The 16,791-nt window shown below is 42.5% G+C and overlaps 2 protein-coding genes across 4 annotated transcripts in view; one reads left to right on the top strand and one right to left on the bottom strand.

Moving 5' to 3' along the window:
* The window catches only part of ALG11 (ALG11, alpha-1,2-mannosyltransferase), a 14,022-nt gene extending 6,133 nt beyond the window's left edge, over positions 1-7,889 (bottom strand). Inside the window, exons 1-2 of the mRNA XM_012648624.1 lie at positions 7,820-7,889; positions 3,509-3,739 (exon numbers count right to left, since the gene is read on the bottom strand). Of these exons, the coding sequence (XP_012504078.1) occupies positions 3,509-3,739; positions 7,820-7,863 (275 nt within the window). The 5' untranslated portion in view covers positions 7,864-7,889. The remainder of the gene's footprint in view (positions 1-3,508; positions 3,740-7,819) is intronic.
* A 433-nt stretch (positions 7,890-8,322) lies between these two features.
* The window catches only part of ATP7B (ATPase, Cu++ transporting, beta polypeptide), a 70,897-nt gene continuing 62,428 nt past the window's right edge, over positions 8,323-16,791 (top strand). For 2 of the 3 annotated variants that reach the window (XM_012649072.1, XM_012649080.1), the window contains exons 1-2: positions 8,323-8,524; positions 8,884-8,988. In XM_012649072.1, coding sequence (XP_012504526.1) covers positions 8,938-8,988 — 51 coding nt within the window. In that variant the 5' untranslated portion in view covers positions 8,323-8,524; positions 8,884-8,937. Of the gene's footprint in view, positions 8,525-8,843; positions 8,989-16,791 lie in introns of those variants that run through there. The other variant, XM_012649075.1, reaches the window with a different exon arrangement.

Consider the following 16,791-nt stretch of genomic DNA (forward strand, 5'->3'; position numbering starts at 1 on the left):
CCAAATTTTATGTTGACAATATTCTCAGTATAAAAATGGTAATAAATTAATAAAATACTCATAAATAAGAGTTAAATTCACCAAATCTACCTTTAGATAGGATCATAATACTAAAGCATTATTCAGTGTTTTTATCTGAGAAATGCAAAAAGGTTTTAAAAGCTAGATCTTATGCCTGCATCACAATTTGATAGAATAGAAGTATCTAAAAGTATATTCTTTTGACTTTTAAAACTTTGGCCTCCCTCTGTGTTTATACCTATTCTTTGAGTCATAAAACATTTCTTAAGCATCTAGTATGAGATTCTGGGCATACAAGGATGAGAGATTCTTTATCTTCAAGGAGCTCAGCCCAGTGGAGAAAACAGACATATAAACGAATAACTGCAAAACTGTGTGATACGTGTTGATAAAGGTAGCCACAGGACTCTGGTAGCCTACAGGATGAAAGTCTAACTGCTCCCTCCTAGCCACTCTCCTAGTCACTCTTTATTGAGCAGCCACATGATCCTTTCAAAATGTAAAAACAGACTTATCTCTGGTAGGTTAAAGATGGCCCCAAATTCTTTGACACTTTTCCCAATGAGAGGTGGCATCTATGCTCTCTGGGAATGTTGTGACCAATAGAATATGGCAAAAGTGTTATCGCCAGTTTCTGAACCCAGGCCCTAGAGACTGGCAGCGCCTACTTCTTGTCTCTTGGAATGCTCACTGTAGGAGAAGACAGCTGTCATGTGAGGCATCCGACCACCCGAAGACTGCCATGTTGTATGCAAGCCCACTAGTCACACGGAGAGGCTGCTTGGGGAGAGAGTTTCCCCACAGCCCCCAGCTGTTCCAGTCATCTCAGTGAGGTAACCAGATACGTGAGTGCAGAAGCCTTCAGATGCCTCTAGCTCCAGCTGCCATCTGAATGCAACAGTATGATGGACTCCAAACAGGGCACCCCCAAAACTGTGTCACAGGACATAGTCAACCCCCAAACTATGAGAAATAATAAAGTCTTATTTTAAGCCATTAAATTTTGGGGTGATTTTTATGCAGCAGTGGATAATCAGACAATCGTCTCTCTGCTGACAATCTTCATATGGTTTTTCATAGCACTTAGAATAAAATCTAAACTTCATCCCCTGCTCACTCAAGTCCTGTGTGATGTGGGCCCTGTCTGCCTCTGTAACCTCCCACTCCATGCTCTCTGTTGCTCACTAGGGTGCAGCCATACTGGCATTCCTTTCTTCAAACAAGCAAAGCTCCACCTGGCCTTAGGGGACTAGCTGTGGTTGTTCCCTCTGCTCTGAATATTCTTTTCTCATCTTCACTGTCTTTTTTTTTTTTGAGACAGAGTCTCGGTCTGTTGCCCTGGCTAGAGTGAGTGCCGTGGCGTTAGCCTAGCTCACAGCAACCTCAAACTCCTGGGCTCAAGCGATCCTCCTGCCTCAGCCTCCCGAGTGGCTGGGACTACAGGCATGCGCCACCACGCCCGGCTAATTTTTTCTATATATTTTTAGTTGTCCAGATAATTTCTTTCTAATTTTAGTAGAGACGGGGTCTCGCTCTTGCTCAGGCTGGTCTTGAACTCCTGAGCTCAAACAATCCGCCGGCCTCGGCCTCCCAGAGTGCTAAGATTACAGGCGTGAGCCACCGCGCCCAGCCTTCACTGTCTTTTTATAAGGCAGGCAGGTTAGCATGTGGTTTAGAACTTGGGCTCCAATGCCTCAGTTTCCTCCTCTGTCAAATGAGGATAAGAGTAACAACCACATAAGGTTGTTATGAGGACTGAGTGGGCTAACAGATATAACACACTTCAAACAATGCTTGACATATAATAAGCACTCAGTGAACGTAGCTATTTTTGTCACTTAGATTTCCGTTAAATGTTGTTACCTCCTCAGAGATTTTCCCTACTCACTCAATCCAAAGTAGCAAGGCACTCTTATATTATCCTATTTTAACTTTCTATATAGCACTTCTATTTGATATTTTTCTTCTTTGCTTATTATCTTGTCTCTCTCAACTGAAGAAATCTAAGGTCCAGGAGAGAAGGACTTGATCTATCTTATTCATCACTTAATCTCAACTTCTAGAATGGTGCCTGATACATAACAGGTCCCCAAAGTGAAAATGAATAGACTATTATAGCATATGCTGAGTTAGGAAAGACCTGTAGGAATTAACTGGGGAGAAGAAGGTTATATTTCAGAACAAAAAGAACACTATATAGAAAGGAAAGGAATCGAGAGAGAGCATGACGTGTTAGGGAGTTGCTCCTAGTTCAGCATGCTGGAGCAGAGTATATGTGAAGGTACCTGGAGGGATAAGAATCAAAATGTGGCCAGAGCGAGATGAAAAAGTATCTTCTATGTCATACTAATTATTTAGATTTTTTTTTTCTTGTAGGTACGTTAGGAGTAATAGGGGTTGCTGGGGGCTATGTGTACAGGTATCATGATACTTTACCACTGCCCTCAGGAGTTAGATAATGTAGTTAGAGAGACAAAGCTAATGTACAGTTATAAGAAAAGAGTAGTATTGATTAGAGTAGGGAAGGCTTCAAGGAGCTGGTATTTAAGAGAATTCTTTAGAGTTTGGCAGTTACAGAAGATGGCACAGCAAATACAGTGGTGGTGGCTGGAAGCTAGGATAGGCCAAGAAATAGAAATGTATAGCTGAGGGAATTATGTGTGAAGGCTTTGGAACTGAATGAAGGGTGTGTGCCAGGTAGTAGGGTAACCATAGAAGGATAACAGATTTCCTCACATGATTAAACAATAATGGAACCTATACTTTACTATGCTTTTTTCTTTCTAAAAGGAAATCATAAATACTTTGGGGATATAGGGGGTAGGGGTGAGGAAGCCTAAAACATTAAATGATATGTAACACCATATTCCTTCTAACATGGTAATTTAAGACTATACAACTGGTAATGACATCAAATTTAGAATCAGACAGATGCTTTCAGAGAGATTATTTCTGGTACCATCACTGACTAAAAGTATTCGGGTTTAAAGTGCTGTGCAATACTTGGTATACTTCTGTTTATCATGTAATCTCTTCTGCATATATTCTCCTAAGGTGACTAGTTATTCCCATTAAATTATGCCATAAAAGGGCAGATATTTTCTCTGTCCATTTCTTTATCAACTAAAATTCAATAAGATTATATAAGGCAGGTGGGCATATGAAAGAAATAGTTCCTTTTTTTCTTTCTTTTTTAAATAGAGACAGGGTCTTGCTTTGTTGCCCAAGCTGGAGTACAGTGGCATGACCATAGCTCACTGCAGTCTGGAATTCCTGGGCTCATTCAGTCCTTCCGCCTCAGCCACCCAAAGTGCTGGGATTACAGGTGTGAGCCACCACGCCTGGCAAGAAATATTTTTTTATTGAAGAACAGTTAAAGGATTTCCTGTATATCAATAAAGTACTAGAGAAAGAGGAATTTCTGGCTAATAATTTTTTAAACAATGGTAACAATAAAGTAAATTAACTAAGAAAGATGCATACCTACTTTTTCTGCAGGGCTCTTAAGGCACACCATAAAACTCTTTCTCCTCCTCCACCAGCATTGCAGTACGGATGAAAAAATGCAATCACCGTTTCATTTTTCCCATTTTTGCTAGCTGACATGGACTTTTTCTTTCTGTGTAGCAGCAGTCTGATCCCCCAAAGGACAATGACCAAACATATACATAAAGTTCCACATACAATTAGCCCAGGGAAGAATAACGAATAAAAAAACCTGAAATAAGAGGAGAAAGTTGAAAATCAATATGATGACCGTTTAAAAAAAAAAAGACTACAAATTAAAGTCTACTTTTATGTATCTACTTTATATGTAGCAAAGAGAGAATTGTAATTTGCAAGTCTGCTAACAAAATACTCAAGTATTAAATTTTTTTCAATTATGAAAATTCTAATGCTACCAAATATCCAGTGTTGAAAGTGTAAGTCCCCTTTAATTCCAATCTTCATAGCATGCAGTTTAATATACTTTAATCAGCAGTAGAAATCAACAGTGAGCCATCTAACTCTGTGTATACATTAAGAGATTTAAAACAAATCTAACTATTAACCTAAACAAGGCATGATTGGGAATGGCATCCAACTCTCAAAATGACAATATGTAACCCAAAGAAATATTCCATTAGTTAAAAGTTTCATGAGATAGTAAATCATTTTTATTCTCTCATTTCACCTCAAGTAAGGTAAAAGAAATGGAACTTAGATTTCTCCAATTCTATTCTCAGTTCTGCATTTTGATCTGTTTATATGATCTAATACCACCACCTTCCCTTATGTGCCTCTGAATGATCTGTAAAAATCCACTTACGTTCTACTTAATGTATGTTAGTAAACTCATTCACAAATTGACTGTTAGAAGGTTCTTTATTACTGTCAGGTCTACTGAAGCTCTGCAAAAACAAGGACCGAGGCTTGCTCACTATTGTGTCCCCAATGTCTAGCATAATGCCTTTCAGAGAAGGCATCCAATAAGTATTTGCCTGAACATACAATTTTATTACCTCTTCAGACGTCTCTTAAGATATGTATTAATTTTCCAAGTATGTTTTTCTTTTAGGATTGGCTAATATAGTTGGTACCTAACAATATTTTTTGTACCCTGCCTGCCCCTTAAAAAGGATTTGAGGAACTTATATAAAAACAATATAACATTAAAACTTAAATAATACAAAGTCAAGACCAGGGAAAATAGAGTAAAAGATGGTGTGTATGCTGAGTTGAGGCTGATAGGTGACACAGATACGCAGGGTATAAGTTTGTACATAGTAGTAAACAGCAGATTGGGCTATGGGTTGCTTGCTTAGTGACCAAAGCAAATAGGCCATACATTGTGTAGTTACATAGTTTTCATAGTCCATAAGTAGAAAAAATATAAATTCTTCAGAGAAATAAATATTTTATTGGTATTTAGTTTTAAAATAAATTTCTCATGTGAGATTCCCTACTGTGAAGAAATCTGTTACTTGAAGAGGTATTTGACTTGTTAAAATAATTTGACCTCAGGATACCTTTAGACTCTTAAAAATTACTGAGGACCCAATACAGCTTTTTTTTATATCCGGGTTTCTCAATCTCAACACTACTCACATTTTGGACTAGAAAATTCTTTGTTGTGGGGGGCTGTCCTGTGCATTATAGGGTATTTAGTAGCATCTTTGGCTGTGACCTACCAGATGCCGGTAGCGCCCTCCCAATAATGACGATTAAAAATATCTCCAGACATTGCCAAATGTCAAATGTCCTGTGGAGGGCAAAATCACTCCTGGATGAGAACCAGTGGTTTACAGTGATTATATCTACCAATATTTAGCATATTAAAAATGAAAGTTGAAGAATTTTTAAAAAATTATGAATTCATTAAATAACAATAAATCCATTATGTTACTATTTTTTATATAAAAACTGTATTTTCCAAACCAAAAAGAGAAATTTAGTAAGAAAGGTGTCAGTGTTTTACATTTTTGCAAATCTCTTTAATGTCTGGCTTAACATTAAGCCAGATAATGGCTTTTCTTCTCTGCTTCTGAATTCAATCTGTAGTTACATGTTATTTGGGTTGAAGTACATGAAGAAAATTCAGGCTCACATATTTAGTGGGAAAAGGAAGTATATTTTAATATGAATTTATCTTATGGATATTTAACTTTTCAGATAGTTAAAGATATTCTTCTTTTATGCTATACCAAATTAGACTAATTAGGCAATTTCTTAATGGTCAGTTGGAACACAGAAACTGAAAACCTATCAACATCCTTTTCATACTGTTAATTAAAATCCATTGGTCTGTCTTGTACTTCAGATGGATCTTTTATCCATGATTTTGTAACATCATGACTTGATAGTCATTCATTCAAGTAAAAATGGTGTTTCATTAAAAAAAAGTGTCTAATTTAGCTTGCAACTTAGACAATCATATAAGGTTTTCCTTGAGACAGCCAAGGTACTTCAGTATGGAGAAGTGCTTTATGTATACTCTCATTTTGTTATAAAGTATATTAAAAAGATACATACTCAAGGGGCCGAGATTTAACACAATAATTTTTACTGTTTCATCAAGGACATTCCTAAAGTAAACATGGCTTTAGTAAATGATAGTGGTGAAAAACACAATGAATATTAGTGTAGTTTGGTGTTAGTGTCTTGATTCGTGCTACGGCAGTTTTATCCATTACTTTCGCACTGATCAACAGTAAAAAAAGCAAATGTTACCTTAATATTATTATAAAGACATTTTTGACCTTGAGAATCCACTGAAAGGATCTTAGGGACTTGCATGGGTCCACGGACCACACTTTTAGAACCACTGCCTTAAAAGATGAACAGAGTTTGAAAGAAGTGGTAAGATTTGTCATTTATTTAATATTTGGAATATATGAGTTCATAAAAGCAACACTATACGGGACAGTTTATTTTCCCAGGACAAGCTTTCAAAAGCCCATTTTATTTAAAATGTAGCTGACCCATAGAATGTAAAGGTTTTTATGACAATTCCATCAAATGATTTAGGTGGAAAAATCATGATAGGCTTTTCAAATTGAACTATTCCAGTCCTTTGAATATGGTTAATTTCAAAGATACACTGAAAGGTTCTACAAATAAATTTATTAAACTACCCCACAGTATTTGCACATCAAAATTATCCATTTTAGAATATGCTTAAATATAACTAAAATATGTACTATTAAATAATGTTTACCCATATGTGAACACAAGGTTTTAAAAAGACAACTCTTATCAACAATGAGTCATTTGTTCAGCAAATTTATTTAGCCATTATAATGTAAAGTACTGAGTCAGGAATATTTCCATTTGGCAGGAAGAACAAAAGGCTCTGAAAATAGAGTTTCCTATTTAGAAAGTGTTAAGTAATGATCCTAGAACTTGAAGTAGAGGGGACACACATGAAAAAGAAATACCTGAACTTCGGAGAGAATATGTACATACCTCTATTCAGGAAGCTATGATATTAATTATAAATTTTCAACCTGAACAAAAATATGTGGATGTTAAAATAACTAGGTAGGTAGAATACATGAGGCTTTCTGTTTTCTTAGTCTAGGGCAAGGCATTTAAAATGCAGCAGTATTACAACAACAAAGGTGGAAAAAAGTATGGGAGCTTTTTCACCAAAATGTTAACAGTGACTATCTCCCAATGGTAGCATTTCTTGGGACTTTTCTTTTTGCTTATCTAGTTCCTAACTTTTCTAGAAGAAACAGTGTATTATCTGTGCAATAAAAATAAAGGTAATAATATTTTATATAACTATTCTTACATTAGTAAGAATTAATCGATGGATGATCAAGAAGCAGAGAAGTCAACATAAGCTTTATATCTGAGTGACGTGTTGACCATGGCAGTTTTGGTGAGTTAAAGTGGAGAAACTAAGAGATGACAAGGCAGGTCCGGTTTCTTCTTCACCGAAAAGAGACATGATTGGGAAATCTCTCGTGGTTCAATCGCAAAGGAAAATGAGGAATGGATATGAACAATTTATGACAGACTAATTGGAGTGTGAAGAAGAGAAAGAAAACTGAAGCAGGGAGGAAAACTCGACCCCTCACCCAGCAGTGAGGCAGGTGAAGAAAAGGCAGTACACTGAATCTCTAACACCTGGTCTGCTCAATCCTATCTCGAGGAGCCCCCGGAAGGGAGACGAAGACTGCTCGTTAGCTTGAGAAAATGTCTTAAATCCAGGACAAGGAAGGTCATTCCCCCTAAACTTTAGCTGCACTGGACGGGTAAGTGCCATCATGGAACAAAAAACGCCTCTAAGCCCGCACCACCGGCTCCTCACCTCAACAACTCGCACAAGCACCAACCACTTTCGGCGGCCGCCATCTTCCGCCGACCCCCGAACTCAGGAAACGCTTCACCGTTCGTCTTCTCTATTGGCTCCTGAGGAAGGGTGCGGCTCTTCCTCCCGCCCTCACGGGCCAATTTTCCGTTCCAATTGGTTGCTGATAGCAGCTTCCCACGGCCTTCCAGCCAATAGAATCTGCAGAGGCGTAGACAACTTTTTCGTCGTGGCGCACATGGGTCCCGCCCCCTTGGACAGGACCGTAGTGGGAGCCGGGCAGGGAAGGGCGTGGCCTGTGATGGACAGTCGGTGCTCCCGCCCTCGGCCCCCTCCCCCGCTGGAAGCCCCCTCCCCCGCTGGAAGCCCCACTGGGGCGCCCCCGCCCCCGGCGCGCTGCCTGCTCCCATTTGGAGGCCGATGGCTCGCCCTTGCGCCTCACGGGTCGATTTTCCGGGGGCAGAGTTCACTCTCACCGCGGTCGCTGCGCTTGGGACCCGCGGCGCCCTGCAGCCTGGCGCAGAGCCCGAGGGGTGGCAGCGCGGAGCAGACCCGACGCAGCGCCACACCACACGTTGCCCCCAGGAGGTGGGCGAGCCCTGGCGCTCCAGCTCCGGCCCGAGTCTGCGCCGCTTGCTCGCCTTCCCTGCCTCGCCAGCACACGCCTGAGATCTGAGGACCGATTCGCGAGGGCACTAGCCCGAGGTAACGGAGACCGGGGAGGGAGGACGGCCCCCGCCCTGCGGTGGAGGCACTGCCGGGGACACTGAGGCACCGGCCGGGCAGCACTTTCAGCGCCGGCACCGCCAGGCGCCCCTCTGGTGTGGGTGACTGTCCGAGGCCCCCCTCCCCTCGCGCTCTCATCCCCGCACCCCCAAGTCAGGAGCACGGCGGCGCGCGACTTTGAATCAGTTGCACCGGGGCGGCTGCGGATTCCCTAGTCCTAATGAAGGGGCGGGTTCCCGGAACCCTCCTTGGGTTAGAACCGAGCCGCACAGGTACCCTCACACCCCTCTCCTCCCCTGCCTGGGTGTTAACACCGCGCTTCTCCTCCGCTACCCAAGTGACCTTCGGGCTGCCGGCCGGATCGGAGAAGAATTTGGTGGCTGCGGGGGACCATGCCTGAGCAGGAGAGACAGATTACAGCGAGAGAAGGGGTCAGTCGGAAAGTAAGTTTCCTTCCCACATTCGGTCCTTACCCGGCTCCCGGCGCTGCGCAGGGAAGGCCGAGAGCGACAGCCCCAGCTCCAGGGAGTCGCCCTTTGGGAGAAAAGCACTCTTTAGAAAGGACATGCTGTGAACTGGTGTTCGGGAACAATTGAAAACCCAGCACTTTTTTATTCAGCTTTTTGCTGTTAAGGAGTCTGATGCTGGAGAGGTAAAGTGGGCGTCGAGTTGTGTGTTAGGGCCCTAATTGCTCAAAACAACAAAATTAGTTACTTGGGGAAGTTATTCAGAGTCTGGTGCCTGGACCGCTTTATGGTATATCTAGGTCCTGGAACTTTTTTTTTTTTAAAGTAAGTATTTTTAATTTATTTTAATTGTACAAATAATACATTAATGTGGTCTCTTAAAAATGCAGAGAGCATAGAAATACTTAGCATGAAAAGCAAATGTATTTTCTAGTCCTTTTCTAGTCATGTACATATGCCTTCATTCAGCTGGTATTTAACGAAAACTTAACTATGTTTCAGGCACAGTGTTGAAGAGTTGATACAATGGTTAACAAGATATGTATCTGTCTATGTAAATATACACACATGCTCAGAAAAATCTTTAGATTTTGTGTGTGGTTTTAAAATTTTCATTTTACCTAAATCAGATCACATGGTGTGTATTCTCCAACTTTTTTTCAATTTAACAATATCTTTTAGACATTGTTTCACTAAGTGTGTGTCTTATTCAGTTTAACCTCTGCACAGCATGGATGCACCATAGTTTATTTCTCTGTGGGTGGACATTCTGGTTGCTGCTTGTTTTTTCCTCTCTCACAAGTGGACATGCTTGTACATGATTTTTAATGCTGACACTTCAGTATTTCTTAAGGGTAGACACCTAGGCCTTGGGTGTCCATCTAGGCTTCACAGAAGAGTAGGCTATTCCTTTTCCACAGATTTTTGAAATTAATTCAATGCCCTTGAGCGCCCTTTAGTAGTGAGATTCCTCTAGGCTCTGGTGGTATAGAAAAGAAAGATAAGTGGATTAATGGAGTGGCAGAGAGAGGCTGGTGAGCAGAGGATTCTTACAGTGTGACGATGACTCTGCATTCCATAGGGTTGTGAAGAGAGCACATGTCTGGGAGGGGTGGCTTGTGTGGAGGACACACTTTCAACTCCCTGCAGTGTCCCCAGCTAAAGACAAAAATCCTTACCCTTCCAGACCTGCCACATCCTTGAAACCTGTAACCGCCCCTGCCCACGTTGACCTCACTTTCTTCTGGGTTCCTTTGATGATAGCATTGGCCAACATTATTGAGCTTACTTTGTGCTAGGCATTGTATTAAGGATTTTATATCCCTCTACGTGCACCCTCTTGTTTAATCACAACACCTTTTGCTGTAGGTGTTATATGTTGTTATTACCATTTATTCAACAAATATTTTTTTGAGTACTGTGTGCCAAACATTTTAGGCACTGGGGCTCTAGGCAAGACCAAGACCCTGCCCTCAGGAATTTACATTCTAATGGGAGATACAGGAAAAAGGGTAAACAAATAAATAGGATAGAGGCCAAGGGAAAACTTCCCCTTCATGCTCTGAGGGTTCATTGAAAAATCACCAAATAGAAGGTAGGCTAATAGGAGAGAAGGCATATAAATTTATTAATGTGCCAAGGGAGCCTTACAAAATAGGATCCGAAAGAAAGGCAAAGTGGTTGCCACTTCTATACCATCTTGAGGTTACAGAAAGAATGGGGGCTTGAAGCATGACCAAAACCAGGCTATGGTGGTAAATCAGGTTATGGGAGGGAGAGAAGGAGTGGCCTGGCTAGCAAAGGTGGTCTCATTATGTAGATGAAACCTCACAGATAGCACTCCTGAGAGAGAATAAATATTTCTTTCAGATCTTAAACGTGTCAGACTCTCAGTTAATCTCTCCTAGATCCAGACAAAAGGGGGCCTCTGAGAAAGCCTGTCTGTATCAATGCAGATTCTCTACAGATACAAATCTCCCCCCACAGAAGACAGCTTTGTAGGACTACTTCTATCTGCAGGCCTTCTGAGCAGCCATCTCAAAATATGTCAAGGAAGTATATATTAAGGTGAAATATTTTGGTTTCCTTCAATAGTGTTATTGCAGGTACTGATAAGTGCTGGGGAGAAAATAAAGCAGGGCGAGAACCTAAGGAATGACAGGGGTGGGAAGGAAGATGGTGTTTTAAGTAGGTGGTCAGGGAATGATTTCTCTGGGAGGATAGGATTTGAGTGGAGACCTGAATAATTCAGATTTCAGGGACATGTTCTAAGTTGAAGAACCAAAAAGTGTTAAAGTCCTGAGGCTGAAGTGTGATAATAAATACCTGTTTAGTCTTTGTCCCAGGTTCCTGACACAGCTTCTAAAACCCTTGGAATTTCCTGAGTCACAATGATGGGAGCATCTTTTGTTATTTGTAACAAGCTCCTTTGACCTTACCTGAGTTTCTGCTAATGAGGCTGGCTCTTGATGGGCCTCTAGATAGCTTCCAGATTGGTGCTGGTTGCTGGAGAAACCAACCATGTGATTGGGGATTAGCACTTTTAGCCCCATCCCCCAACCTTTGGGCAGGTGATAGGAGCTGGAGTTAGTTGGAGCTAATCAACAATGGCCAGTGATTTAATCAAGCACGCTTGCAGAATGGAACCTCCATAAAATCCCTAAATGATGGGGTTTGGAGAAGGGGTTTGGAGAGCTTCTGGGTTGGTGAACACATTGAGTTGCTGGGGGGTGGGTGGCATGTCCAGATGGGATGTGGAAGCTTCTTCAAATCCTCCTCCCCATCCCTTGCTCTGTTTCTTCCACTTGGCCTTTCCTTAGTTGCATCCTTTATAATAAACTAATGGTGGTAAATAAAGTGCTTTTCTGACTTCTGTGAGTTGCTTTAGCAAATTATCTAACCTGAGGAGGGGGCTGTAGGAACCCCCTGACTTTATAGCCAGTCATTCGGAAGGATGGGTGGGCCAGACTTGGCAACTGGTGTCTGGAATGTCAGCAGTTCTGTGGGACTGAGCCCAGACCCTGTGGATCGGTGCTAACTTTGAGTAGTTAGGGTCAGAAATGAATTGAATTTTAGGACACCCAGTTGGTGGAGAGTGGAGAATTGGTTGGTGTGAAGAAAAACCCTACGTGTTTGATGTCAGAAGCATTGTGAGTAGAAACAGTAGAGAAAGGAGTGCCTTTAGTGTTTGAGGAACAGTAAGAAAGCCAGAGTGGCTAGAGCAGAGGGTGGGAGAGTGGATTGGTAGAACATGAGACCAGAGTTTATCATCACTTTACATATGGGGAAACTGAGGCAGAGAGAAGTTAAGTAACTTGTCCAAGTTACCTTGCTGATAAGTGGCAGATCTAGAAATGATGAGTCCTAGCCAGGCCTGTCTGACTTTCTCAGGTATGTATTATTTTCCAAACTTACTTGACAGTTGGTTATTATTTTCCAAACTTACCTGGGATGATTATTTAAACTAATGAATATAGCTTTTATTTGCAACTCTGTGCTTCTTGAATGTGGGGACCAGGTTTGTACTGCTGAAAAATATTTTCCACAGGACCTAATAGATGCGTTGCCGTTGTCCTTGAATGAATGAATTAGGCCATGATTTCCTTACTTTGTTTTCTCTTCAGCGGCCTCTCTGTGGGGCAGTAGTGACCAGGTGACCTGGGTCATTTGGCCTTCAGTCCGCAAACATTATGGAGCACTTTCTGTTTGCCTGGTACTGGGCTAAACGGGGATGCAAAGGTGAAGAGAGGTGAGCCCTATGTTTGAAGGGTGTTGGGACAGAGGTGTCCACACGATACAGAATGATCTTGCCTCTCCTGGGCGGAACGGGTACAAAAAGAACATTAAGAGGCGATGGTGCTCTCGTGGGCCTTGCAGGAAGAGCCAAGGCTGGGCACGCAGAGTAGCACGGAGGGAAAGGTGTTAGAGGCAGAGACCAGCATGTGCAAAGGTCCAGAAGACTGGAAATGGAAAGCTGCATTTAGGGGGCTCTGAGAGGGTTGGCAAGGCCAGAAAAGTGACTGTGGAAGACCCTGTTTATCAGGCTAGGAGTTTGGACTTTGCCGCAGGGGCTGGAGACCATGAGTGTAGGAAAACTGCCTGAGGCACTCCTCTTGAGGAATAGGGCCACCAGCTGGGCGGGGCGCTGCTGGGAGACCAGCTGGAGGCTATTGAAAATGGTCATCTCCATCCAGACTGAGGGCGGCTGAAAAGACTGAAAAAGAACTGGAAGTTGACTGCTCTGCCCTGATTTGCTGTGGAATTGTCTTCTCAGTAGGGAAACTAAGCTGTCCAGATTCAGTTGTCAGAGGCCAGTGCTTGTCTTGACAGCAACAACACAGAGTGCAGTTGGTTCCTGAGTAGCTGGGTGATAAGCTAAGGGAGTGGGAGAGCTGGATTTTAAATGCTTCTTTACTGGACACGCATCTTCCTCTGAATGGGAAGGTTGGAGACTGCCCAGTGACGTGATGGCCGCTCACTGATGCCACAGCACGGGTATCAAGGAAGTATCCACTTCAGCCTTATTTTTATCTGGAGGAGAAAAATGGAATCATTGTCAAGTGAAATTCTGCAATGTCTATGGCTGTTTTTGGTTAAGACTTTTAAGACTAAGTTAAAAGAGAAAATCTGAGTAGATCAAAGGTAAATGAGATAGAGGGCAAAGCAAGGAGTGACTTACTGTGATGTAAGTAACATAGCAAATTTGACTTTTAAAACACCAGGAATTGTGAAATCTTTCATTTCAGAACATATCAGTTTTGTTGGAACCAGAAAATCAGGTAAGCATGTGCTACTAGCTAGCAATTTCCTGTTTCTAATCTCAGTTGTGCCTTCCAGTGCCTTTTCCTTGTTCTTTGTCAGCCTCCTGTGATTCTTGCAAGCCTTCACTACTTGCAGGAGCCCTCTGCGCAATCTCTGCTGTCCCTTATTCTCAGTAGGTGACCTGACTTCTTGCCTCAAGGAAATTGACACCACTGGGTATGCTTTTCTTCAACTTTCTGCCTAGCTCTACCCACCTTCTCTCCAAATTTTATTTAGACCTACAACCTGGTTATTTTTTTTATTTAAAAAACTTTCTGGAGAGGTGGGGTTTCCCTATGTTGCCCAGGCTGGTCTCAAACTCCCGGCCTCAAGCAGTCCTCCTGCTGGGGTCTTCCAAAGTGCTGGGATCACAGGTGTGGGCCCTTGTCTGGCCTAAGACCTGTTTTTATCTCCTTATCTCTGGAATTAGAGGATGGTCCTGCCTTCTTACCAAGGTCATCCCCTCTGCCAGTGTCTTTGTCCCCTTCCTCTCTACTTGCACTGGAGCTTTTATTGGTCATGTTTTCTCTTCACCTGCAGTCTTTCCCTTTCTCTACAGACTTCTCCCCTTCTGCCTGTGAAGCCATCCAGTTTGCTTTTATTCTAAAAGCACTCTCATTACCTGTGTCTCCCACTGGTGTTTATACTGTTTCTCTCCTCCCTTTCTTCTTCATTTTCTAGAAAGAGTAATCTGTGCTTATTTGTTTCCATTCCTCCATTCATTTTAAGGTTTTTCCTTTGTTATTTTATCAGTTTATTGGATATGAAAGGTATATATAATTATAAAGCATAATTATATAGAGCAGTGATCCCCAGCCTTTTTGGCACCAGGGACAGGTTTCATGGAAGACAGTTTTTTTTCATGGGTGGGATTCGGAGTGGGAGGGAGGAGGCAGAGGCTGCTGTGTGATCTGGTTCCAAACAGGCCACTTTGCTTGTTTGTAAGCTTTATAAAAATTATATCGTAGTGTGTTTAAAGAACTAACTTTTCATTGCTGTGTTATATGCCATTGTGGCTACATAGCACACTTTATCCTGTCTCCTTGGAGAATATTGGGTGGTTTGTGGGTTTTTGCAGTTATGAGCAGCAGCTCTGCCATGAACATTCTTGTTTGTGTCTCCTGGTGCACAAGGACAGTCTTTCACTGCTTTGCTCAGTGTCCTCTGGTGTTGCCTTCACCACTGTCCTGTATCCTCTCTTGTTTGGGTTTCCATGAATGCCAAGGGCATATCCTCCCCAACTCTTATTTTAATGGCTTCTGCCATGTTTCGAATGTTTTTGTTCCTCCAAAATTTGGATTCCCAAGGCAACTGTATTAAGAGGTGTGGCCTTTAATAGATGATTGAGGCCCTCATGAATGGGATGGGATTAGGTGTCCTTAAGAAAGGGCTTGATGGAGAGAGTTTGACCCTTTTTGTCCCTCCCACCATGTGAGGACACAGTGTTCCTCTCCTTTGGTGATGCAGCAACAAGACTGCACCATAAGGCAGAGAGCGGCCCTTACCAGAGATTGACTGGCCTGCCAGCACCTTGATCTTGTATTTCCCAGCCTCCAGAACTGAGAAATAAAATTCCATTGTTTATAAATAACATGGTCTGTGGTATTTTTGTTATAGCTGCACAAATGGACTAAGAAATTGGTTCCGCAAAGTGGGGTGTTGCTATAACAAGTACCTGAAAATGTGGAAATGGCTCTGGAACTGGATAAAGGGTAGAGGCTGGAAGAGTGTGGAGACGCGTGCTAGAAAAAGCCTAGATGGTTATGAATGACGTCCTAAGGGTGATTCTGATGAGGGCTCAGAAGAAGAGGAGAGCTATGGACAGAGCCTGAAGCTTCTTAGAGATTACGTAAGTGGTCATGATCACAGTGGTGATAGGAATATGGACAGTAGAGATCATTCTGAGAGGTCTTAGAAATGAGGAATACTTTATTGGAAACTAGAGGAAAGGCCATCTTTGTTATAAAGTTGGCAAAGAACTTGGATGACTTGTGTCCATGTCTTAGTGATTTGTGGAAAGCAGGATTTCAGAGCAATGAACTAGGATATTTGATGGAAGAAAGCTCTAACCAAAGTGTGCAGGATGCTGCGTGGCTTCTCTTGATTGCTTGTAATAAAATGTGAGAAGGTAGAATGAATTAAAGATGGAAATTATAATCAAAAGGGAAGCATAACTTAAAGATTTGGAAGATGCTCTGCCTGGCCAGGTTGTAAAAAACAAAAAGGCTGTTTGGAAGAAAGACCCTGAAGCCATCTGGGAGTTCTTGGTGGTGGTGAGGGGAGAGGGGAGCTACCACTGGCCCAGATTTCCTGGGCCTTGGGGGCAGAACAGTTTCAAGGGAGTGGCCCAAGGTGACATTGGGGCTCACAGCCCAGGGCCACCTTAAGTCTCTGCTCCCTGCAATCCAGTGCAGTGCTTCTTGGGCGCCCCAGCTGTAGCTCAGGTGTGGCATGGGCCACTGCTGTGGAAGGCACAGGCTTTCAACCTTGGAGATGTCCATGTGGTGCTAACTCTGTAGCTGTGCAGAGTGCAAGAGCTGTGGAGGTATAGCTACCTCTACCTAGATTTCAAAGGATATCTTGGAGAGCCGTGGGCCCAGGCAGAAAAATTCTCCGGGGGGCAGGGCCACCACAGAGAGCCCCTGCTACAGCAGTGCCCAACAGAGTCATGAATTGGACTGCACCAGATGGGAGCACAGTTCAGGGCTTCATCTAGCGGGCATGAGGGGAAAGCTTATGAAATGTTCAGGGAAGCAAAACAAAGAAAGTATTTGATTGGTTCAAGTGGAAAGACCCTAGGTAGAGGTTAGTTGGTGGTTTCTGATTGGTTAAGCTTAAGTTTCATTTTACTGTTCACATTGAGTTGAATTTGGGTTTGCTTACATAGGAACCCAAGGCTCTGGGCTGTCTCAGCCTAATGGTCTCCCAACTAATTATTTTTAAACACAAGCTAGGGTGCGACTCCATCTTTCTGAAATC

The sequence above is a fragment of the Propithecus coquereli genome, unplaced genomic scaffold, assembly GCF_000956105.1.
Source record: "Propithecus coquereli isolate 6110/MARCELLA unplaced genomic scaffold, Pcoq_1.0 Scaffold11, whole genome shotgun sequence".
NCBI classification, from domain to species: Eukaryota; Metazoa; Chordata; class Mammalia; order Primates; family Indriidae; genus Propithecus; species Propithecus coquereli.